At 38.6% G+C, this 25,928-nt stretch overlaps 1 protein-coding gene across 3 annotated transcripts in view; it reads left to right on the top strand.

Moving 5' to 3' along the window:
• The window catches only part of SPATS2L (spermatogenesis associated serine rich 2 like), a 139,966-nt gene that overhangs the window by 88,947 nt on the left and 25,091 nt on the right, over positions 1-25,928 (top strand). For 2 of the 3 annotated variants that reach the window (XM_015634361.3, XM_033516073.1), the window contains 4 exons: positions 9,697-9,760; positions 19,316-19,424; positions 22,897-22,946; positions 23,370-23,610. In XM_015634361.3, coding sequence (XP_015489847.1) covers positions 9,722-9,760; positions 19,316-19,424; positions 22,897-22,946; positions 23,370-23,610 — 439 coding nt within the window. In that variant the 5' untranslated portion in view covers positions 9,697-9,721. Of the gene's footprint in view, positions 1-2,505; positions 2,529-9,696; positions 9,761-19,315; positions 19,425-22,896; positions 22,947-23,369; positions 23,611-25,928 lie in introns of those variants that run through there. The other variant, XM_015634362.3, reaches the window with a different exon arrangement.

The following is a 25,928-nucleotide window of genomic DNA, read 5'->3' on the forward strand; positions in this document are numbered from 1 at the left end:
TCTGCTGGTAGGAGTTTGATTCCTTGTGATAATTTATTTCTTGATGTCCAAAACAAGTGTGAATTTGAGCACTTCCTGACATTCACTCTTGTACTCCTGCCCTTACGGTTTAGAGAAACCACTGTGATTGAGGCTAGTACTACTGCTTGCACTTTACATACTTCCCTGTTAGCATTCCCATGCCGTGCTCTTGTAGCAGTCCACATTTGGGCAACCGCAGAAGCAAATGAAGCGACGCTGTCTCTTGGCATCCCGTTCTGAGCTGAAATAGGAGCCAGCATAAATGGCTTAATAGCTCAAGTCCCTGGCAAGAACAACTTGGAAGATAATACCTCGTTTGTAAAAACTGAAAGTTAACCTTTTTGTTGTTTTGCAGGAGTTTTGCATGTTGTTTTACACGCAGATGTAGAATTCAAGTAGATTGTTTTTTGCTATTTCTGTGCTCTTTATCACTATGCTTAGGAAGATATTTTGAGGCACTTGAGGAAGAGCAAGAGGCTAATGTTTATTTTGGCAAGTCTTACTGTGGAGAGTGAGTTTTCTCAGCCTGAATTTTTTTTTCCAGAACCTCCAGCCCTCCCTCCTGCCTATCAGAGAGAACCATTTTACTGACCATGTAGCTGAATTCATCTATTTTCAACTGGGCTCAGCTCTACTAGTATGATATATGTAGTAAAACTGGGAATTCAGATAATGCTGAATCACAGTGATGCTCTGCAGATGTTTCTTTAGGACACCAGCCAGCAGAACACGGGCTCTAGGCTTCTGGCAACATTCTCCTGCAGAAGTGGGGCAGTAGAGCTCCTGGGTGCAGTCCCTGAAGTGGGGACCATCAGAAGCCAGCAAATGGGTACTTTATCCTGAGCAGCCACTGAGCAGTTGTGGTTGTTATGCAGTGGTCCTGGGTTTCCTACCTTTGGGTCTCTGGGGATATGCTTTTGCTGGCTCTTACCTGGTTCTAGGAGGCTAATACATGTGTTTGAGGAAAATAAGAAAACTCGTTAGAGAAAGTCCTCTTCTAAGAATGGCCTAGGGGTTAAAGTACTCTTGCAGTGTGACAGCAGGCTGGTTTGGAGCAGGCACTAGATCTTCAGTGTCTGTAGGCTGGAGACATTCCCTTGTCACTGGGCTGCTGGGATGAGTTTTTTCTCTCTCTTCTATTTGAGCTGTTTCATGTTCTTTATATAAACATTTATAGAACTCCTCATTTTTTCCAAAATTCCAAAGATTTTAATGAGTTGATAATTTCCTACTATAAAATGAAAAATTGTTGGGTGACTTTCTGCCTTACACTGTTTCAGCCTTTTGGTATTTTCATAGTTCGCTGTATCTTCTTTATGTGGAGTAGAGTTGGTGTTGCTGAGTGTTACCTTCTTTGGTAAATAGGTGTTATAAATTGGATGGGTCAGAAAGAGGAGCAACAGGAAGTATTGTCACCTCAGTTTAGAACTACATGTGCATTTGACCACTCACAGGCTTTTAGCAGTATATTTGATATTTATTTAGGTGACAAAACCAGCTGGATATGGAGTTCAAACCATGTACAACGGTTTAGGTGGGAAACTGTTGGTTTTAGATTGCTGACTCACTGCTTCACATGGCAAGTTGTGCAGTTTTAGAAAGGATCTGGCTGGAAAATAAATGTTTGGCTACTAATTAGTATAGAAAGAGGATGGGAGGAATTTTCAGAGGGTGTGCCGAAGTCCATTGAATGTTCACTAGAAAATAGCTCTTCTGTCCTGTAAAATATCCTTTAATGGAAAAGCCTGCTGCTGTGCAATAAGCCTCCCTTCCAGAAATTTGACATTTTTTTGAATCTGAATTCCTAGGTTTTGTTTTAGATGTGTAGTGTCACATGTGTTTTGGGGATATTTTTCAATGTTTAGAATGCTATTTTTAAAAGAAATAATGGTACTTTATTTTCAAATTTATTTTACTTAAAAGTATGATTATTTCATAAATAATTTTATTTATTCTTTGTATGTCTATGTGCCTGCCTATATATGTACACATATATAAATATATATATATATAGGTATGTATGTCAGCAGTTAGAGAGTATTTGCTTTGTGCTGGTACCTGTCTGTTGAAACACGGATGCATAGCTCTACACAGAACTTTCACGTGTCCCTTCCTGCAGCTCTGTTCTTCATTCCAGTAAATTGCTATAAATAATGCAGAGCTGGCCTTTCTTATGTGCTTTTTAAATTGATCTCCATTGCTCAGATGCAGGATGGCACTAATGACCTTAATATAAAGTACTGGTTTGGATTCTTCTCAGCCTGAGCCATATTCTGGAGGTAGCAAGTTGTTACACTCCCAGGTCTCTGAGGTGGTAACTGGTGGTCACTGTTAGAGGGGGTCAGTCGCTTGCCATGAGTAACCACCAGCTCGTACAGGGACCCCGGTCTCTGGGGAAGCCACACCAAAACTTGTGTTAAAGAAGAGCTTTGCTTTGACAGGACAGACCCAGCATTCAAAGACTGTACAGGAAGAGGGTTTGCTAGCAGCCTCGCTTGTAGCCAAAGGTGAGTTGTTGTCTGTGGAGCAATGATAGAAAACACAGGCAGAATATTTCGTGATGTCAGTATCAAAAGATATAGTTATGTAACTGAATACTTGTAAACTGTTTGGATGAAATATTAATGGAGATTGGGGAAGATGCCAGCTTTCTTTTGACCCTCTCTTAATGTGACCTTGGTAAGGGCTAGAATGTTCATCTGCAGGATTCTCACACAGTGGAGCTGCAGCACTAGGCTCAGGGAGGACCTGAGGTTCTCTCACACAGCACATCTGTGAAAACACAAATGCCTGTGGAGCCCACATAAGTGGTGGTCTGGCTTCTCACACATGGGGACTGGGAGAGGGAAGCAAGTCAGCTGGCAAGAGGGGAGAAGCACAGGCACTCCCTGCATTACATGGGTACCATCTCTGCTTAGGAAGGGGAGAGCATAACAAGGTCAAAGAGCAGTTGGTTTTACCAGAATGAGGTACAGAACTTACTGGTGCCTAAACATTTTGTTGCAACACTGATTGGACATGGCAGTGTGTCTGTGGTACATGCTTAGAGCCATTCCTGCCCTTGGCAGAAATCTGAGGAGAAGACAGAAGGACGTTGACTCAGGTACTAAGGACTGTTCTTCCTCACATATCCCACTCTCACCTTTGTCCCTTTTTTCTTTTTAGCAGATAGGTCTGTGGTCTCTCAGATATGGACTTTATAGTGTTAAATAGCATAACTGAGTTCCTGATGCACCACTGCGCATTTACCAAACCTTTACCCTTTACTGCCCATTTCCAAGCAAACAGCCTACAAGGCTGTAGATCTGAGACATCTGCTTCTTCCTCAGACTGTGTAGTCAGACATTTCAGAAATCCTCAGGGGGAGGTGATAAACAATGGGGGAGCATAAGCCTCCTTTCTGGAGGGATCCAGAGATACATGTGGAATCAGTGAGACGTTTTATTTCCTGCATCCTGTTTCCAGATCTGCAGCCAATAGGTTTCAGGAAGAGTGTGGTGACCAGTAGAGAGTCTGGCTGCAATAGCTGAGCAGGAGGGAGAATGCAGAGGCAACAGCTGCATTCTGTGATTGAGACAAGAGTGACTGGGGATGGTAGTGGGACTGGACTCTGCAGATGGGGAACATTCTGGAATGTGTGTGCACTCCCATACATATGTTTATGCAGGCATTTAAAGAAAAAGATTTTGAAGGCCTCAGATGTCATGAAACTTACCCAGGGTGCTTAACTAGTCTGGAGTGGCTAATCTCAAACTTCCAAAAAGAAGGAAATACCAAATAATGGTGTGGATAGAAAATTTCTACATGCAGTCATTAGAAAGCTATAAAACAGTACTGGAAAACACCAGTTCTGTATTAATAACATTTATGTTTGTTTTACTGGATGTCTTCATTCCTAGTGACACAAAAGGACTTAAAGGACATAAAAGGACAGCTCTGAGGATACTTGTTAATATGGCCTGGGTGTTCCTGGTTATGTTTATGCATTTAATTATTATGTTTATCTTTAGGCACAAGACTACAGCAGATACAAAATCATACCCCTTGCTAATCTCAAGATACTGAAGACAAATGTAATGAATCTTGGTATTTCTTGTAGTTTCACAATCAGTGGCATGCTAATGTTTCCCATTTGACCTAATTAATTTTTTTCTTCTCCTTAAATACAATCTGTGTGAAAATCAAAATAATTCATTTCTGAAATGCTTTAATTTTGGAATCTCGATCTCGGGAGTTTTTTCAGTCTTTCTGGTGCAACAGTATGAGCTTAAAACTGCATCAGAAAAATTGTGTTCAACTCAGGCTTCATGTGCAGTTCTCTAGTAGTATTTCTTTATAATGAGAAACAAAGTCAAATGTGAAATGGAGGCCATGTGTCTCTGATTCTGCTGGTTCTGCTTTTTACCTGGGGCATGTGGAAGTCTGCAGGCAAGGCAGTGTAATATAATATATATGGATGGATAGGAATCCCATTTGAAAATGAGATGTAATTCTGTAGAGAAGGTAGAAATAGAGAAGATGAAAGCATAGTACAGGCTGCTACAATCTCATTAGATACTGTCATGGTTTAATCCCAGCCAGCAACTAAGCACCACACAGCTGCTCATTCACTGCCTCCCCATGGGAGTGAGCTTTGAGTGGCAAAGCTTTGTATGCTGAGCCTGACATCATATGATATGGAGGAAATATCCCTTTGCTCAGCTGTCCCAGCTCCATCCCCTCCCAATTTATTGTGCCCCTCAGTCTCCTCGCTGCTGGGGTGGGGTGAGAGGCAGAAAAGGTCCTGATGCTGTGTAAGAAATGCTGGCAGTAACTACAACATCCTTGTATTGTAGCTACTGTGAAGAAAATTAACTCAATCCCAGCCAAAACCAGTGCAGGTACTTGGCTTTTTTTTTTTTCTTATTTTTTGAAGTTCCTCTAAAATGGTGATTCCTTTGTTTGGCCCATACATGTCTAGCTTTTAGGAGCTGGGGGATTTTGACTGAACTATTTGGAAATGAGAAAAGACTCTGTAATTAAAAATAGAAAATAATTAAAATGAATATTCTGGTGTTGTTCTACTTAATGAAAATTTTGAATGACAAAATTGTAAACTCTAGTTTTTCTTTTAATAGACAAAGCTCGCTCAGTGACTGGGATTACAGAAGCATTGGCAAGGGTCAAGTCAGTTAGACCTGGAATTCTTGGTTTTCTGGGGTAGTATTTCTGTATAAATGGAAACATTTGCAGTGGGCAGATGAGAACTATGACATTTTTTGGGGTGTAGGAAAGCATTCATCCCTAAGCCTACAGATGGGAAATCCTCCTAACAGCAGATGATTATGTGCTGTTTAATGGGGAGTTTTCTGATTCCCCCTCGCCAAAGTTGTGTTTTCAGATGTCAGAAGTGGTGGAGCAGGTGTCACACAGAGTCTCCACTCTGATAGACTTTACTGTGACAGGGTTTTTTCGCAAATTGTATCTTTCTGGCAACCCTTATGCTTTCATAAACTACTTTTCCTCTCTGTGTATTTGCAAGGAGATGTGTTGTTGTTGTTGTTGTGAGTGGGGAGCATCTGACAGAGTTTTGAAGTGTGAAATTTAAATGTGCCAGGTTTTGCAGTGAGACAGAGAGTTGTGATTCTTTGAAGCTTGAGATGCAGGCAACCCCACCCACCCATAATGTTGTATAGGATGGAGTGTTTGTCAGCTTTACCCAAGGGTCTGGCTGGCTGGAAGGTGTCTGTGGGCCAGACACCTCTGATGCTGGTACCAGTGGGAAGGTGGTGGGCATTCTTTGAAAGCTTAACACAGCAGTAGTGGGATTTCACTGCTGCTTGGAGACAGAAAGGACACTTGTGTAAAGGCTGGGCAAGCAGCCCATAACATACTTTAGGCTGTGACAGGTGAGCTCTGACATATTTTTCTGCAGTGGTTAAAGGCCGTTCCTGTAACTGTCTGCCTGCTGGACGTTGCTGCTTACAGTTAAGGTCAGCAGGACAGAGCATGTGCCAGCACCATAGATGCCCTGGTTCAGGTTTGTGGTAGCTTAAATTTGCATAGACTAATATGAATTGCTTCATTTGGTAGCAGAGAGAAGTAAAACTCGGCCAAAAGTAGTCCTGTCTTCTCTGCAGCATTTCCTTCAATGCTATTGAAATGCTTAATTTTACAAGGCAAGTGAAATGTCTCATTTGGATGTGTGTAATAACTGTAGAAAAAACTTCCTGTCGGTATTTGAGGTCAGGATGTAATGAGAAACTGAGAGTGATCTCCTGCTCCAGGTAACGCATTTGAAAATCTGTATTAGAAATTAATGACCCATTTATATAAAGGATTTTGTCGTTTGTTGAGGGGTTTTTTTCATTAATTTATTTTCCTTGAAAGTCTTTTGCCATGATTTGCAATGACATTTCAGGAGCAGAAATGCAAGCAGGAGATGGTGGAGAAAGACAAAAGCATGTAAACTGACATTCAAGCTGAGAATCTCTCATATACTGTATGTTTTGTGTGTTTTAAATTTAGTACTAGTATTACTTAATCTTGGCCAATGCAGAAAATCTTCTTTTAGAGATCTTTGTCCAAACATTCTTTTCTGTGCCTGCTGCTGGTGTCATGTAAAGTACTGTTCTCCACTGGTTTTAGGTGCCTTTAGGGCTTGGCTGAGGGTCCTATTTTGATGTTCCACAACTCACAGAGAAAGGAGCTTTGCTGCAGAACTCAGGGTGAGAATGTAGCAGCTCAAATTTATATCCAAGCCTGGAAATAAAGCTTGTCAACTTCAGTGGGACTATTTTGTTCATAAAAGTATGGATGTCCTGTAGTCTTTTGCCACAGGATTAGAAACTAAGTAGTTGTTAAATACCGAGATTAAAATAACACTAGAGGAAAAAAACACTGGTTAAGTCAATAAATCAGGTGGTGCTACAATGAGAAAATTAAATTTGTTAGCTATTAAGTATAGCCATAAAGGATGATGCTTTTAAAAATTAGTGCAGCATTGACATTTTCTTTTTAATGTATCATCTGTATTTTATGTAACAAGCAGTACTGGACTGAGTTATATAAACGATCAAGTGTTTTATGCATGTTATTTCAATTATCTGTCCTTGGAGAAGGTGAATGAAAAATAGCTCCAACTCAGTTTTAGCATCTTCATTTTGACAGTTGTAATATGCATATTAATGAAGTCTGTGAAGTGTAGAGAAATGGGTCCATCCATTTGTAAAAGCTGGTGTCCTCTTAGTTTTTTATCTTAAAAGGAAAAGAAAAGAGAGAGAAAGGAAGAAAGAAGTAGAGGGATGTTTTGTGGAGCATGCCAGGTCTTTTTGAAACAGCTTGCAGTTGCAAGCTAGCTGAATCAGCACCACATTTACTAGTGGAAGGCTATAATCATAGTAACACCTGCAGTGCACAGCAAAGGAGAGGAACATCAAATTCTGGCAAGGTGTTGAATGAAGCTTTTATATCTGGTTTTAAATCAAGTCAGAGCATTGCTAAAAAGAGTAGAATTGATTAGGTAGTAGGGTTTAATCAGCAAAATTAATTTAAATGTCAATTATTATTTAACTAGTATCTTTGAAAAAACCTTAGTTGAGAGGCATGAGGTTCTCACAAAATATTGTTGTTTGGATTCATTTGCTTCATACAAGGTGCAGTTTTAAATTGTATAATTTTGGCACAAAATTGGTAACATATATGTTCAAAAAGAACCTGAGGATTTAAAGTGACAAAGATATTTTCCCATTACTTAGTGTTTTTTATAGATTAATAAACTTTTAAGGCCAGAAGACTTTGTTAGTGCTCGTAACTGTGTTGTGTGTTTGATTCTTCAGGAACAGATTTTACTTTTTTTGTCAATGTTGTTATGAGGTGCAGATTTTTCCAGTTTGCATGGGGAAGTTGATTATCTGTATCTCATGTTCTTTGCCCCTTTGGCATGAGAAATAGCTGACAGCAAAGACAAGTAGAACATTAAAAAAGAGTTGTCTAGGGCCTACAGGCTACAAGCATTTCTCAACACCTTTCTTTTGTTACTGGAACACACTAAATATTGGAAATGGAATTGCCCTGAACTTGCCTTCTATGTCATCTTCCTGCCTGCTCTGTCCAGATGTTTTTAATTCTGCTTCTAGCCTTTGGGTGGGCTTGACAAAGAAACTAATTTAAGCTCTTTCATCCTTGACGTAAGGAGGGGGCAGGAAAGGCAACCTTCCTTTCTGAGATACCAGCAGACAGTAAGGCCTTCAGAGTGGCACAGTGGCCCACTTGCCAAAAAGGCTTATCAAACATAGTGAGAGTCTAGTCTTGGCTAAGCATTTGAGCCACTGATTTAATATAAGTATTTGAGTTCTAATAGAGAATCTCTTCATGGTATAGTAAAATGGAGATGGCACAAGAGCCTTACTCATTTCAAGACTGTCTTTAATAGCTGGCAATGGAAATTATTTTGTCTTTTGGCTCTTCATCAGACCAAAACTGAAATGAACTTCTTTTTTTGTCTTCCTATTATCTCTTCCCCATATGCTTCCTCAGCTCTCATCTCTTCAGTTAGAAAGTGGGTGCATACAGAACTTAATTATAAGATTTAAATGTTGTCAGTGAATAATGTAGGAGAAGTGCTTAATTTCTGGAGTTTGAACTTTACTAAATTTCTATGTTTCAAAGAAGTTAAAGGAGGATTGTTTAAGGGCATGAAAAGAGATTTAGAAGAATTTTTGGAACATGTATCAGTCCACATAGCAAATGCTCAAATGGGAAAAAGGAGGTGTTCCAACTTAAAAAATTAGAATGAACTTAAGGGTTCATTCTCATATGCCTATACCTATACCTTTTTATCAGTGTAGAGTAGATTTAAAGGGAGTGAGCATACCAAACTTGTATTTCATTTGACTTAGTCTTTGCTGTAATTCTTTGCGTGTGATTTAGTTTTAAAATGTGAAGATTCAGCTCTGTTCCTTAGTGAAGTTTAAGGCAGTTGGTTTTGATGGAAGCATGATTAGGCAATGGGACTCCTTTCCCTGTGTTAACTCTTCATCATGTGATAGTGTCTCTCACTTACCCAGCCACAGAACTGGAAATAGAAAGCGTATTGCAGGGTTTCTTAATCTCATGCAAATTCCATTCATGTGCCCAAGATTTCAGAGGCGACTTAGGGATTTAAATCTACAGACCCTGTTAGTTTCAGTAGGAGCTGTGTGACTAAATCCTCTGAATTAGTTTTGAATTAAAAACAAACAACAAACAGCCGTGCAGCACTTGTCAGCCCAACCTTCTGGCACATTTAGCTGATTTTTAGGACTGCATTAATTGATAAAATTCTTTTGGCAAAAATTGAGAATACTGGTGAATGAGAAAACAGGAGCTGTTGAGTTCATTTAAGGTACTCCAGCTCTTTACAGTTTCAGAACAAGGTATGGGAGCCATGGCTGGGAGAAGTGTGATATGCTTCCTATCTAGATTTATAGCTATAAGGCATTTTAAATGTGCTTGCAGAACGAATCTGAGGAAGGTATGAAATTTGGTCTAGCTTTACCTTTTGACAGGATTGAGAACTGCTGTGCAGGACATTGTGTTCTCATGTTTCTCTAATGCTTACAGATAAGTATATGCAATTAGTCATTACATGTGTAGCTTTGACAGGTTGGGACTAAAACCTCCAAATTAATCTCTTTGATTTTTTTCTCATTTCAGAGACACTACTCTCCTCTGAATAGAGATGGCAGAAATCAATTCTCCTGTAAATATCAAGGAAAAGGTAGGTTCAAGTAACTGTACAATGCAAACCAAAATTATATTTGCATACATGTTTAATTTATGCTCTTTCCAACACTGTTCACATACTGAACTTTATTATGTGTTGACTCTGTGCATGAAGTTAAGTACACAGACAGGTATTGATAGGACTAATCTGAATCTTGCTTGACAAGAAGCATTTTTACTTTTTTTGCAGAGAGACAGTTTTGTCAGATAGTCTTCCCTTATTCCTTTGTAATTCCTGTGCACACTGATGCTGTGGAGAACAGCACTTTGGGGTGAATGCTTCTGTACAAGATGCAGGCATTGAAGAAACATGCCCTTTAGAAATAATTTTCTGCCAAAAAATGTTATACCTATACTTAAAGTAATTCCTGAAAGTGCAGGACCTGAAAAGAGTAGATTACTTTTCTCTGTGAAAGTATGTCTGCTTTTAACTGCATTCCATGTGCTTGAGTGAGTCTTCTCCATATCCTTGGCTAGAGCTAGAGCCTTCTCACCCTTTCAGGAGCAGTAAGGGACCTAAAGCTAATTAGGATATGAGGTAGGTCAGGAGAACTTTTGTGACTCTCAGCAGGCAGATTGTGAAGAGACCATCTAACCACAGAACTTCTTTTGCTCTCTCTCCCCTTACGGGGAACAGTTCCTTACCTGTTGCACTGCCCAGGTGCCTGTTTTTTGAGTAGTTTTACCTTGTATTTGGTGTCAACATCTCAATTGGATCAACATTCTTGAAGATTTGCGTGTCAATATGAATCTTTATCTTGGTGATGAATATCTTCTTTAGTCCTTAATAACAGCACAGGGTTTTAAAATTGAGTAGCATGATGATCTTGCAGTAGAAAGTAATGTCATCAAATTCTTTTCCCTGGTGTCAGGGTTCTCAAAGGTAAACTACAGCAATTCTCAAAATACAACTCAGTAAATCAATTGAAGCTCTGCATATTTACTGTGTAGCTTGAATTTTTTTATTTAAGTCTGTTTTACAAGTGCAGGATTTTATAAATCATGTCTTCTGCAAGTTTAAGAATGAAGAACTGCAGCAGGAGTTTTATTCACAGTAGATATCTGCTGTTCCAAGTGTGATTTCTGCTGGGAGTGCCCAAAATCAAATGTTTATGAGCATATGCATTTTAAGGCAGGAAAATGATAGCATCAATACACTCTGTTACAAATTGTTCCACTCTTTATTCCTGTATCTTCCATAAGAATTTAGTGCCACTAAATCCCTACACCAAATTGAAAACTTAGTTTAATAGCAGTTGAAATTCTTTTGCAAAATCATTGGGTTTTATTCTGAAAAATAGAGATTAATAACCTACTGCGTAAAGAGTTAGTGACCAAACAGCATAAGCTGCATGCAGTCTACATATGTCATTTGAGAAGGTGTCGTGCTCAGAGAGCCACTGCACCTGGGCAAGTCCCTCTTGTTTTAAAACAGGATTGTAGTGGCTCCATTTGGTGTCTTGTACTTGGTTTACCACATGGACAGCAACAAACTGAGGAACTATGAAGTGACTAGGTTCTGAAGTCTTTGAGTGATGCACTAGAAATACAAGGAAAAAGTTGAACAAGTAAGTCCTGCAGAGCTGCCTTTGATAATATTTGCACATAAACTGTTAAAACATGAGGATTTCATTTGCATATTTGAAAAGCAGACATATTTACAGGGTGCTGGTAAGAGAGTCAAAGTCACATCCTTTCCTCACTTAGATTACAGAGCTTCTATGGTCATGCCTCACAGCACTGGAGCAGAGCGAGTTTAATGTTTACTTTTATCCATCATTGGGAGGCAATATTTCTGGGTAAAAACCCAAGGTTTATAAATATAATACTTCTACTGCTCCACAAATCCATTGCCATCAGTGTAAATACAAGCAGGCCTGGTTTAAAAGAACAGACTTAGAATACAGTCCCTTCCCAGTTCTCATTTTCTTCTACCTTAGTGCTTGCAATCATAGTACTTAAGACTTTGATCTTGCTAGGACTTGCATGAAGCCAAAGGAGCTGTACCATCTGCATACAAATACTCATCTAAGTTTCTGCAACAGTAGCACACAAGTTTCTCCTTAAATTAAAGGTTGTTTCACTGTGATAAAAATGTGGTGCAGATCCCATTCAGATTTCAGCATGTTTGTTCTCTGTTTGGGGGGTGTGGAAGGGTGATTGTTAGGGGTTTTTTTCAGTGGTGACCTTTCCCTGTGTTCTCCCCATGATCAGCTTCTAGTTATTCAAGAAAGTAAAACCTCTGCCACTGTTTTAAAAGTGGTGTGAGGCCAATGCAGGTATTTTGGACATTACACTCACACCCAGGCTCTGTAAAGCCCCACCCCTGAATTTGAGTCATAAGAGAATGCTACTGTGGTAGTGATACTTGTATAGTTCATTCTTGGTATTTCCGCTGAAATAGTTCATAGAGTCAATAGGTTAAACATTCTATTTTATAGCTTCTTTTTTTCTCCCCCAAGAGATTTATATAAATGTTGGCCTGTGATGTTAGGAAGGCTAATGAAAGTTTCCATAGTTGGCAGAGACTCCTGCAGCTGTGATACTTTGTGGGGGAGTCAGGACTGTTTCAATTACCATATTTTCAGGCATATAATCCACAGATTTTCTGGAATAACCTAAGTTCTGCATTGCAGCCGACACAAAGGTTATTAATTGCCTGCATAGCTAGTATAAGAAGTTTACCATCGGGTTCTCTCTCACAATAATTCCCTCTGCCCTGACCCTTGCTGTAGTCTTCCTTCATTATTCCACTCTTCCTCTTGCCTCTCATAACACTCATAATCATCTCTGTGCCTGCAAATAAGTACTTATTTTTTGTATCAGGATTTTCAGAGACGGAGTGTTATACATAGTTCATATCATATGCACAAAAGTTCACTGGATTAAGGGATAAAATGAGCCAAACTCATTGGCTTGCATCCAAAATCCATAAAATCAAAGGAGGTATTCAAGCATTAACCTAGTACATCACCAGAAGAGGTGCTGAGATTCTGAATTACAAGGCTTCCAAAGAAGAAGCAATTGGAGTGAGGAAAGACAAGAGATGTATTGTCTCCTGCAACAATTAGGCCTTCTTAGTTTAACAAGAGAAGAGTGAATATCAGGCACTCCCCAGAATAACCGTTCATCTCTGGCATGTGACTTTGGTTTTGATCCAAAGAAATATCAGGAATTGTTTAAACTTCAGGACTTGCTTTTGGGCCCATCTTTTTTCTTTTTCTTTTTTTTTTTTTTTTATTTTTTAATTTGCTGTGTGTCTAAACATATTTGAACAAGTGAGATCTGCTGTGAGCTGGAATTAGCAAAATACTCATTCAGATGAAAATTCTCCTTTTGAGATTCTGTTAGTAGTGAAGCTTTGCTGAAGTTCTTCTGAAAGGCTTGATTTCTCATTTGTCATTTCAAGTGTCAGAGCTGGAGGAGCAGATGGGCAGCACTGCAAGGAGGAAATTTTATTCAGATGTGGTTTTGGAGGTTTCACAGTTTTGTTTGCATTACAAACAAAAATAAATGTGGTTTTCATAAGCGATAGTCCGCATGCAAGGAAAGAGTAGGATTTAAAGTGAAAGGAATGGAAGCAGTATGTAAATTTAAAATCATGTATTACAAAAGCAGATAGTTTCCAATCTGTGATTTCACTTTCACCTTAAAGCTGACCTTTGCAGCTGTTTTTGCCCATATGTTGAAGTAGATGGACTGTTCAAAGACCAGAAAAGTTGATCAAAATGCACTTTTGTCTCTTGATGAGCCATTTAACTTAGGTTAAGGATATCACAGACTCATGTCTGTAAATGGTCCTGTCATCACTCAAGTAGAACAGTTCTTACTAAGCCAAACTTCTCAGGAATCCTGAAAGAAAATATTAGAATGTGTGGCTTTCTATTTGATGGATAAGAGTGAAATAATAAATCCATGACAAGTGCCTAGAGAAGTTTACTGCAGCAAGTAGAACTTTTTTGGGGCTTACTAGGAATAAACGATCAGAAGGCATCAGGGTGATAAATAGATTATGTTGCAGAAAGAGAGGCACAGATCTAATCAAAGCTGTCATTTTGCTCAAACACTTGTTTGATTTTTTCAGAATGAACTTAGTAAAGCTTCTGGAAAAATGTCTCCAGTGTAAGAAATAGCTTCTTAGTGCAACCAAGTCAAATTGTATTCATGAAATAGGTTTGTATAGAAGTTCAAAACATTTTTAAAAATTCTACCATAAATGGTGTTAAAATGCATTTTCTTGCTTAATGTGGCAAGGACATCTGCTAATGCTAAATTCTTACAAAAGCAGCAGTTCTGCAGGCAGCCCTCCTTTCCCACTTCACTTGCAGGATTTGGGAAAAGTCGGGGGTGTAATGGAATTGAATGGTGTATATGTGTACATAAAAATTTGTTACTGACATGCACTAAAAGTAAAGTAGGAAATGTCAGTGTTTATTGATAACCATAGTTATAAATTAATTCAGTTCATAACTTAGAGAAAACCTGTTGATCTTAATGTTTAATACAAAGTGAAGGTGGATCAGCATTAGTTTTTCTAACCAAGCATAAGTACGAATATTTCTTTCTAAGTGATCATAATAGTAACTTACTTCAAGGGGATTAGAGCAGCTGTGTTCAGGGGTTTCAGAACAGCCGTGAGCTTTCAGCAAAGAAGTTTAATTTTTCACTATGTCAGAAATACATAAACAAACTCTCTGAACCCCGGATATGTTACTTATTCACCAGAAACATCCTCTTTGAGATGATGCCAAGGGAAACCAGATGGAGCAGAGCAGCAAACAGGCAGTGATTGAGTCCACGTTGTTACAGTTGCCTGGGAACCATTTGAAACTTGACAGAGAACTTAAAGGGCTTAGAGGAATACACATCACTGTCAGCTTGGTTCTGCATGTGGAATAGGTAATCTGGTATCACAACTTCCAGGCAGGCTCTGTTTATTTTTGAGCTTGACTTACCTGGAAACTCTTGTGAGTTGGGTATTTGTGAGGACATAGAGTAAGCTGCCATGAGAGGGTAGAATTCAGTGTCCTTTCCTGTATGCTAAAATCCCCAGAAGTAACCTGTTACTGATTCATTTAATTTTATTTTTTTTTTATTGTGAGCCAAAACTTTGCCCCACATGAGATGTTTAACAGTACTCATCAGAAAAATAGTCAAGTATATCTGATCAGACATTGGGGATTTTATTGTGAGGTAGAAGCTTATCTGAGGGGACTTGAAACCTTTTTCAATTTTGATTCCACTTCTGGGCAGTCTTCAACATTTTTTGTAAGAGACAGACAAAAAACATCCTCATGCCTGTGGAATTCTGGTCCTGATGAGGTACAGTCTGGCTCAAATTGCAGCAAGCATTAGCAGGACTTTAGCTCTGGATCATGAGTATAAATGGAGGTAGACCTGGGTTCCCTTTTTCATGGTCTCGACAGTATACAGTTTTTTTTCAAGATCACAGATTTATATTTTAGATCTGTGATTGATTTAAGATAGCTTTTGTAAGCTAAAATTCTGAGAAAGTTTTCTTAGTAATACACAAAATAAAGTGCTTTCCTGTTAGGCTGCAGAAGGGGAAGCCCAGGAATTTAACTACTGTCAGAGACAGATTCTCAACTAATGCTGACATTAATAGCATTAATTATCTGTGGTTCTGAAGGTATGTTTCTGAATTTTCTTGGTGTCCTGGAATGCTGTTTATCATCCAAACGATGACAGCAGTTCATTGGAAACCTACACTGGATAAAAACAGGATGTTTCACAAAATAATTAAAATAATTAACTTCCCTGTAGTCTTGTCTGGTAATGCTGTTTCTCCTGTGATCAGGTTTCAGTAAGTAGGAAAAAAATGTTTTCTCCCACATATATGGAAATCTAATAAAGTAGACTGCTAAGTTAGCTTTTGCAGAATGGCATTAGTGCAGTACCATTACCTGGTAAGAGATTCTTTTCCTCTGGTATTTTCTTTCATGCTTTAGGATGCTAAATATTTTTAAAGGAGTTGTTGAGAAGCTGTAAATACCAGATTATTCTAGTTGCATAATCTGTTGTTTATATATTAAGAAGATAGATATTCTTGCTGAGTTTGAGGACTATGAGTTTAGAGAGGGAAAGTTAGGTGTTACCTCCTGCCCTGGCATCATCCTATCACACCTGTAATAAAAATGAGCTCTATACAGTTTTTTTTGGTTGGGAAGGGATGGGCTTCTCTCAAGCAACTGGAGGTTTGTAAGTAAGTGAGGGTATGTATAGCTGTACTAGCACAAGGGCTGTTCTATCACCTGAGCTGGCAGGTCAACCAGAGAGGAGCCAGCATACCTGCAGTGCCTAGATCCAGCTCACATTGAGCCCTTCTGTATAAGTCCATATTGTCAGCATACATACAAAAGAGAAGCAGATTAAAAAAGTCTAAGCAGCTTCTGATTTGGGATTTCCTAGGTCTTGGATGCTTTCCTTTGCAATCTGATGTTCTTTTCCTGAGGCATTCTTTCATTACACTTATCAATTTTTTTTTTTGTATTTTCCAAATAGATAAACAAATGTAATTTTTGTGCAACAGTCAACAAAAAATATTTTTGAGTTTTGGTAGTAGAACTGTTGAGCTTTACAGTATATTAATTCCCTAAATCAATTGTAGTCCAATTTTTGTCAATTAGTAGTCCGAGTAACCAGGGCTGTGTCCACGGTGTTGTCATATGCTAAATTTCTTTGCTCTGTACTGTTAAGCATTTTTCCTAAAATCATCATCCTCATTTTTTTAGATTATCTCCACAACTAGAATGTTTCCATAACCTTTTTGTATTTAATTAAAGTACTAGTTGGATGAAGGACAGTTTAGCTTTTAATTGTGGTTTTTCTGTAATCAAAAGAATTCTTAACAAAGATCACACAGTGCAAACAGAAAGCCTTCAGTTGATTTTGTAGTCTAAAATGTAGCCTTCCTGGCTGAGTGCTTGTGCATGTGTCCTCTACCCTACAGATATTCTTCTTGTCTTTAAGAAGTTTCCAAAGTGAACTGTGTGGCAAGTTGCCTGATCCTCCAAGTGAGGTTTTAGCCTCACTTGGTTATTTCCAGATGCTTCCTGAGGCTTGCAGAGCTTTCATAGCAAAGTACGACCTAGAAGCCATGTGAGATCCTTGTGCTTATGTTTAAAGTTGGTTAGAATACTCTAGATATTTCTTTTACTATTTTTCCTGTAAGCAGTTACCACAAGGAGATTATGCAATTTTGAGTAGGCAGAGAGACAATCCACATGATTGTGAAAGAAGAGGGGAGTTTTTTGTGAGGATATGAAGATGTAATCCACATGGTGAAAACGTTAGGGAGCTGCGAGCTTGAACATAAGATGGACTGCAGCTTGTGGCCTGCTCTGCCTTAGTGTCTTTGCCAGCTTTTATTATGGAGCCAGCTTGATTCACACTTGTTGCAGCTTTATCAGTAAATAGCATGCCTGTGCCCACAATCACTAGAGTAATTAACTCCTTTTTCCAGTGCTTTCTCTTCGCATCCTATTGATTTAGGTTAGTTTTCACTTGGCTGCCTGCAGTACATAGCAGAGAGTTGTATTCATTACTTCCTTCCCCATGCGTGCATGTCAGCTGAAGAGAGAAACTTGAGCAGACAGGGGATTTTCTGCATTGTTCCTGGCAACAACCACCTCTGGTTCAAGCAGTCCACTTGTCAGACTAGTCTGTATGAACTTCAACATGAAGTTACACCTGTTTAGTAGATATTCTAAAGCAGCCTCTGTTGGCTGGGGACCGAGTTTGTGGGCAGGCCTGGTGCAGTCGTGGCACGGCAACATTATACAGAATGAGACAGGCCTTTGGGAAAGGCTCCTGGGAAAGTAGACAAGCACTTCAGCTCCACTGCCTTCTAAATTATGGGCTTGGCCTGGACTGGCCAACGCTAGACTTGCTACCTGAGAGATGTGGGCAAACGTGAAGCTGCAGAGAGGGGTGTGATGGGATGATGGACCAGGAGCACAGTGAGTCATCCTAAACAGCTGTACTAACATGCACCGAAACCAAGTATGAGCCTTTTGCAGTTCTAAAGCTGAGCCCAGAAGGCTCAGGGATCTGAGCTGTCCCATCACTACTCTGAGAGAACGTGCCATGATTCCTAGTTTACAGTAGTATACAGGACTGGCAAACAGTGGTTGAGTGAGGAGTGGGGCGAACATACTACAACAAAACAAGATTTTTTTGGTCGAATCTGAGTACTTAAGTGTTCTCAATCACCTTCTGATGTCCCCATTGATGGAGACTCCGTAGAGATTGTCTTTCAGCACCTAACTGGGTAGCTATGGCAAGGTAGTGTGAATGCTTTTGCCCTGTGAGCCAGCCTAATTCCCTTAAACAGCTCTACCTTCACATATTACTTTTGCGCAATTATATTTCACAGTACAATAAAAAGACCAGGCTTCTTCACAATTAGCATGATGACATTGGGATGCAGTAAATAAAACACACCCTAATCAGGGATGTATTCCCACAAAAGGATGACAAAGGAGGGTGCCAGATAAGCATTTTCAGGACAGTAACAAGTTTCTGATTGTATGATGCTGGATATTGTGACTCGAAAGCTCATAAAGCTAATTTGGAACAGTTAAACTGGTTTGGCAGAGTCTCTTATTTTTTATCATGGGCTTTTTTTTGTTAATTATGTTTAAATATTTTTATTTTGGTTTGATCTAGTAAAATTTTTATAGCATTAAAATGAAACAGTAATAAAGTTTCATGTAACTATTTGCTTTCAGCTATAATATGTAGGGATGAGAAGATAAATTATCTATATGCTTCCAGTAGGAATAATTAACACATACTTAACATTAAAACATCATTAATTCTATTTGGTATCAATGGATACTGACAATACAGCAGTAGCAAATGTTGTGAAATTTAAGCATGGCATGCCAGAGTTACCTCATCCATCAGCAGTTTCCTGAAGGAAGCATTTGGGATCCCATGTCCTTTGCTCAGGATTTTGTTACGCAAGCTTCCTAGTCACTTGTATATGGAACAGCAAACTGAAATTATGTTGAATAGCCACTAGAACTTTTAGAAATTATATTGTTCTCTTTTAGCCTCTGACTGTTCTCATGCATATTACTGTTTTTCAACATGCCAAAAAAATCATCATCAGCCGTAACTTTGATGTAGCAAGGCCATGCAAGAGCCTTGTTGAAGAAGTTGTGTGCTCACTAAATTTGTGTAGATGATATGTCGAGACCTTTGGCAGCAAACAGACCTTTCTTTAGGAAAGAAGCGTAAGGCCCAATTCTGTTAGTTGAATTGAGCTAGTTCTTCTGCTGTGACTGAGAGTAGGATTTGTTTCCAGGATTACTGGCAGCCAGTTCTATGATCTGATGTCATGAAGAGATTGCTTCATTATTAGCCCGGCTGGGTAGGATAGATGTTGCTTTGTGCAGATACATTGCTGTGTGTTCATGAGTACATCAGTGTAACAGGTGTTTATATAAACATGCATTGGCACAGAGGTACCTTGTAGTCTAAAAGAGTATGATAAATTCATGTTATTGTCCTCTTTTACTTACAGATCAATGCAATCCGATCAATTGTTCCGAACAAAAGCAATAATGAGATAGTTCTGGTGTTGCAGCAATTTGATAACAATGTAGACAAGGCTGTTCAAGCTTTCATGGATGGTGAGTACAATGTACCTTTTTCACTAATGCAGGAGGAATTCAATCACATGCCAAAGTATTTGTTGTCTTTAGTGGCTCAAAATATATTCTGTAGTTCTTCTTTTTCAGAAGAAATCTGATGTGTGACATTTGTTAATTATAAAAAAATTGATCCTCGTGTCTGCATCTTTGCTTCTTCCCAGTACAAGTTTGACATGGCCGTTCATCTCTTTTACCTGACTTTGCCATTTTTAAAGCCATTCTTAGTGCAGACCTGCTTCTTTATTCTGCTTGAAAGTTAATGCTTTTTAAAGTAATATGTCAGGAAATTATTCAGTATTGAAGATACAGTAGCTAAGAACAATTTGGGATAGTTCTGAAGCACATAACCAGGCCCCTAAACCCCTGAATTTGATGCATACATTGACATTCAAACCTCAATCTGAATTTTGCAAATAGCTTTGACATTTATAATGGCTGAACCAAGACTCCATTGAAAGTTCGAGCCATTTAAACCTGGATCCATATTTGTATTTTGCGTCATAAGACCATCTCTAATGAAAGGTCACTTGTATTTTAATAAAACTTTCCTGGTAAATATATAAAGTCAAGTATTTTAAACTTTCACCAGAATCTTTGAGAAACCCTTTGCAGAAGTAATAGCATATCATGAGCAATCTTTTCAAAATTTTTGTAGCTTAGGGTTACATAAATGATAAAAGTCTGGTGGTCTCAAAGGGCCCTTATATCTTAGAAATGCCTCATTTTTTCTATCTCTGTAAGTTGCTTAATTAATGCCTATTTTACTTCAGAATATTTTCAGGTTTGATTTGGAATAACTTACTAAAGTGTATTAGCCAAAAAGCATCATCATTTACTAGGAATTACCAATATGCAAAATGCAGATGCAAGCAAACTGAACTATTTATAAATATATCAAAATTCTTCCATCAGATCTATATGGTCCTTTTTGCTTCAGGCAGCTGCACAGACAGTTACATTCTGAGGGACATATTGAAATTGTATTTGTCTGTGCACACACACGCAGAGAAAAAGGAAAGTGTGATGCATCTAATAAACAATAATTTTGTTTTCCTGCAATGTATGTCCTGGGGAAGGTAGGGGAGGGTTGTTCTATGACTATTCAGTAAGTTGCTTTCACTTTATTTTCTCGTAAGTTACCACAGCCTGCTTGTGGCTTATGAATTGTTTCCAAAGGTTCCTCAAAAGAGGAAGTGCTTTCACAGCCATGTGTCATCACCTGCTGTAAGGAAGGAACAGGGCAAACACAAGCTCTGCAAGAAGTGCAGTAAAGTCATGAAGAAAAGTGAGCTGTTATACTCGAGTTCAGATGATCTTTGTTTGAACTTGACCAGTTCATGATTACTGTCCAGAAGTCTTTGTGAGGGAGCATGTGAAAATAGCTTTGGAAGGAGCAGAACAGATATGTATTCACACAGCTGCCACTGCAGATAGACTGAATAACTGAAATATTTTTTCACATGAATGGCAAAAATTGCTAAGATTGAAATAACACTCGCTGAGAAATCCTGCAGTGAAAAACATTGTTGTGGCCATGGTGAATGGAAAGGTTGAGCCACCTCCATGCAGTGCTTCTCTCAGAGGTGCTGTTTGCTGAATCAAGAAACATTCAAATATAGTTTCTTATCTTGCTTCATATCTGGAGTGACATTTAGGTGATGCCTCTGTTATGAATTTTATTCTGTATGTGAACTGTGATTTAAATGAAAGAGGGTTCAAATGTTTTACTTGCTATGATAGTTTACCTAATTAAGCATAATCAGAAGGTCTGTTCAGCTGCTTTGTAGATGTGTTTGAGAAGATATACTGGTGGATTCAAATGAGGGTTTTGGGATTTGGACAGTTAGTGCATTTCCAATTGGAAAAAACAGAGGTTAGTTGGATGAATCCCTAAAGTAACTCTCAGCATGCATAGTATTCACAGGGAAGCTGAGGGAAGCAAAGCAAAGACACCACCAGCCAACTCAAAAAGGGTGTTGGCTGCTACTGTGAAAACACTTAACAAAGCTGTCACATGAAATCACATATTTTCAGCATCATGGAGTAAAATGGGCAGCAAATGTCTATTAATTCATATAGAAATATGGTGCCTGTCAAAAGATGATGTACCTTTAGGAGAGGGGATTGTACTTACATGTACATAAGTATGTGTGTAACTAATGATAAATATGTATATAGTTATACACGAAATAAAAGTTGTCTTAGCCTTCTAGCTGCATTGTCATGTTATCTAGTAAATAAAACACGACTTTGATGGATTCCATTAAAGTTTTTTCACAATTTAATAAATCTGGCTTAGCAAGATATGTAATCTTTCCTATTTTGTGTGATAGGCTCACCAGATAATCTTGGATCTGGTTTATTGTGATAGAAAAGTAATTTTGGTACATCTGAAAATCTCACACATCTTTGGCTGAATACTAGTTGACAACTCATGGTGGTCTGAAAACAGCAATTCTTAATGCTAATATCAAGATTTCACTGAAAGGAGTGAGAAGAATGTCTGACTATGAAATCCACTTGAGAAGGCTAATAATTGAGTATTTACTAAAATTACTAGATTTGTGAAGTGATGGTAAAGTGATTGTTAAATTCAAGCAGAAGACCTTTAACCTGATGGTGATTAAAAGTATTATTGTGGCAGATACTGCTCTAGTAGTTTGGATGACATTTCAAACTTATCATGAGATCTGTTTTCAGAATTAGGCTCCAGGAGAACAAAATGATGATGTTAACTAGAAGAAGAGTTTTCTTTTAACATGGCAGCAGGCACTTGTCTGACCAAGGCTCTGCGTGCTTTTTTTCCATAAATTTATATAAACAACTCATTGTGGCTGACAGGCAGAATTTCAAGTATAACTGTAATTGCTTTTCATTATAATTTTTTACCATTCTTTTCTGCCAGGCCTAAGTTTACTGTGTTTGTGTGATGCAGATTTTATGCTAGAGTCCGCAAAATTACTCTTTTGCATGCTAACTCTTTACTTTTCATACTCTTGTGTCTTCTGAAGATATAACAGGTAACACATAGAAAATACATGATAAAAAAGAAGCATTTAAAACTTTCAGATGCTTCAGTCAGGGTCTAGAGTATTTAGTTTACTCGATGCTGACTCTGGGTGCTGAGATATTTTCCTTTTCAGGCAAGAGATTTGAGTGTTGATTTTTACTGGGTCTTATGCTAATGTTTTAAGTCAGGCACACAATCACTTTGTGCAGTGAAGTCCATAAAAAGCCTGTAGTGCCAAGTAGACCATCCACTGTAAGTAGTGTGATCAGAACAGGTAACTGAGAAGAAGAAAGGCAGCAGAGTCCATTTTGTTCTCCCCAGGTAAGAGAATTCACAAGAAATTGAAATGCTCCTCAGCTAGGGAACTGGAAACTGATCATGGACACACTGGTTCTTTTTCACAGCTGAACTTTTGTTGAAACGTTTCTTTTCTTTCTATAGGCAGCGCAATTCAGGTTCTAAAGGAATGGAATATGACAGGGAAAAAGAAGGTAAGAACTTGCTCTTGAGAGTCAAGGCATTGAAATCACTTGTCAGCTGTCTGTACTTGAATTGTACTTTGGGTCAGTACTTGGCCTTTTCCAGCACAGGTGACTTCATTCACACCTGTAGACAGTACTTGAAAGCAAATGTGTGCACTATTTTTAATCCTATTCTTCTGTCACTGTCTCACTAAGCCCCGTGTTCTGAACAAATTTCTGGGACAGCACATGTGTGTACCTGGGTGTGGGAGACAGACCCGGGACAAGCACGAGACAAATCCCAAAACAGCTCATGCACAGAAACACTTTTAATAAGAAACTGTATCCTGGATAGTCACAGCCACTTACAGGGTTCCTTTCGCTGATTTTATTTTGAGTTTGTATGATTTGCATTGAGTGATGTCTCTGTTCTTGAAATATTTCTCCATTTAGAACAATAGGAGAAAAAGAAGCAAATCTAAACAGCACCAAGGCAATAAAGATCCTAAAAACAAGAATAGTGGACCTGAGAAGGCATCTCAAGAGCCTCAGCGAATAAATGACTGTCATATGAATGGATGCCCTAAGGACAACTCTGGCCGTGGTTCTGCCAATCAGAAACTGGAAACCACTTCTCTTGAGAACAAAGGCTCTGGATTTGTAGGGTCAGCCCTGGACTGTCCAGAAATCAGAGGTCAGTTCATCTGACAAAGAGCACCTTTTCGACTGGCAATAGCCAAGCCTTCATTGACATAAAGATGATTGTATTTTTATTGCTATGAAGATGTAGAGATGCTTTTGTGGAAAAATAATGCACATAACTGTTAAAGTCATGCCAATAGATTTATATCTGCACTCTGTTAATGTTGCAATATGTTTCCTTGCAAAATGTTCCTTTTTCTATAGACAGCCCAGCTGATACAGAATATTACAGGTAGGAGTACAGAAGAACTCAGGCTTAGAAAATGGCTTGAGTGTCAAATTGTTAGCAAAATTATTGTGTCCCTCATGTGGGCTAAAGAAATCTGAGCACTATGAGCTTGTGGCATATTACTGGATTTCCTTATTGCTTAGTCCAAACTAGTCCATTTATTCTTTTTCTCATCTTCCCTACACCAGCTAGTTACAGTAACCCTCCACTGGCTTTTCCTAGCAGGGAAGGGAGGGCCTTTGTGGTGTGGAAAGGCACTCTGATAACCTTTCAGTACATGCATTTAATTTCTTACATGGTCTAGGTATCTAGTTACCATTTCTGAAACTGGGAGGGGCAGTAAAACACAAAGTTCTTCCTCATTGTACTAAGTACAGAGTTACAGTTATTCCAACACCAGTGTGAACAAACTCACTGCTCTGGGACAGAAACTCTGTGAAAGTTTTTGCCTACAAGTTCATAAAGCTCATATTTAATTGTTGGCAGTACTGCTAGTGTTTCTTCAGCTCTTCACATTTTAGACATCTGACAGGCCTGGATTATTGCTGCTTCCTGTGTTTTAAGACCTTACCTTGAAGTCCCTTTTTCCATGGTTGCAAATACAGCTCTCAAACCCCATTTTAAAGGAATGTGCTAAGGTAATAATTGTCCTGAAATTAATTATATGCTGCTTTCAGATGACTTTGATGGTGCCAGCCTCTGGTTAATTAAATTAAGACTATGCAACCTATAGCAGCCAAGCCAACTACTTACCAAGAAATTTTGTCCTAATTTGATGCCTCACAAAGGACCAGAGATACACTCCCTGCCCTTGCTAGACTCACACTTAACTTTGGATAAAATATGCCATAAGCCATAAAATTCTGCATTAAAAGCATTTTTGCCACTTACTTTGCAGGACACAAACATCTGTGGTATAAATCAGACTTCTCAGAGTTACATTATTTGAAATGATACATGCATGAATAAAACTATCTAGACTTAATTGCCTGTACATGGGGAATGTTTTCTAGGGGATACAGAATGTAGGAAGAGTACCTATGCTGTTAGTGATCTTTTTATGGGTCAGTGGGATCGAATCTTGCTTTTTTTCTCTTTGAAACAGTTAAGAGTTAGTTGTACATATAAAGGGCAAAAAGTATCTGGAATTTTTTCTTTGCTTTTGCAAGTGGTGAATGAGAAATTACCATAGCTTTACAATTTTTTATTTCAACTTAAACACATCTCTCCTGTTTCAATAAGAAGGGAGAGAGAGAGCTTTCAAAAACAAAAAAAAAAAGACAGAAGATAAAGGAAAGGAAATAGAGAGAAAGGAGAACCTGAAACTTTAATATTCAAGTTTCCCTTACGTAGTAAAGTAATTTCCTGGCAAAATTTTTAATGGAGAGAAGAAAATAATTTCTTCTTCACTTTCAGTTGCACTATCTTTGCAGTATCCTTTTCCTTGCAGTCAGTCTAATAATTACTTTCCTAGGGTCAAAAGCCACCTCTATTCATATTGTTATATTTGTGCTGAAGTGATCAGGATCCTTCAGGGGCCAGCAGCTTGTGCCCTTGCAGTTTCTGAGCAAGTCATACAGACTTTTTTAAAGGCGTGTAAAATGTTAAAGTGAGTCCAAAGTGCACCTGTTTCATATTGCTCTCTTGTGTTTTAATCTCCTTTGTATTGTCCTTGTCTGGTTTTTTTTATTTTGGTTCCTTTCCTATCAAATGAATGTTACTGTAGTCATTTCACCCTCTCTTCAGAGGACTCACAACTCGGAAGGATCATAGGTGTCTGCTGAGAGTCCCTAATGCTTTCCTCCCCGTAAGGAACATGAGGTTGAAGCTTTGCCTGTATCAACTCCCAGACTGTGAGATTAGGACTTTTACAGCCATAAAATCATGGCAGCCTGGAAGGGACTTCAGAAACCAGAAGGGAGGGTGCATCATTTCTCCATAGAAAATTAGGGAGGGAAACATTTGGCAATTTGCCTTTAATTCAGGTCTGCTTATTTCTTGCCGTTATTCCATCTTTCTTTTTCTTATACATCTTTAGTTGCTGTTACCTGTTCTGTGCATGGCCTTGTAAAGAAGCAGTG

Source organism: Parus major, chromosome 7, assembly GCF_001522545.3.
Source record: "Parus major isolate Abel chromosome 7, Parus_major1.1, whole genome shotgun sequence".
In the NCBI taxonomy this organism is placed as follows: Eukaryota; Metazoa; Chordata; class Aves; order Passeriformes; family Paridae; genus Parus; species Parus major.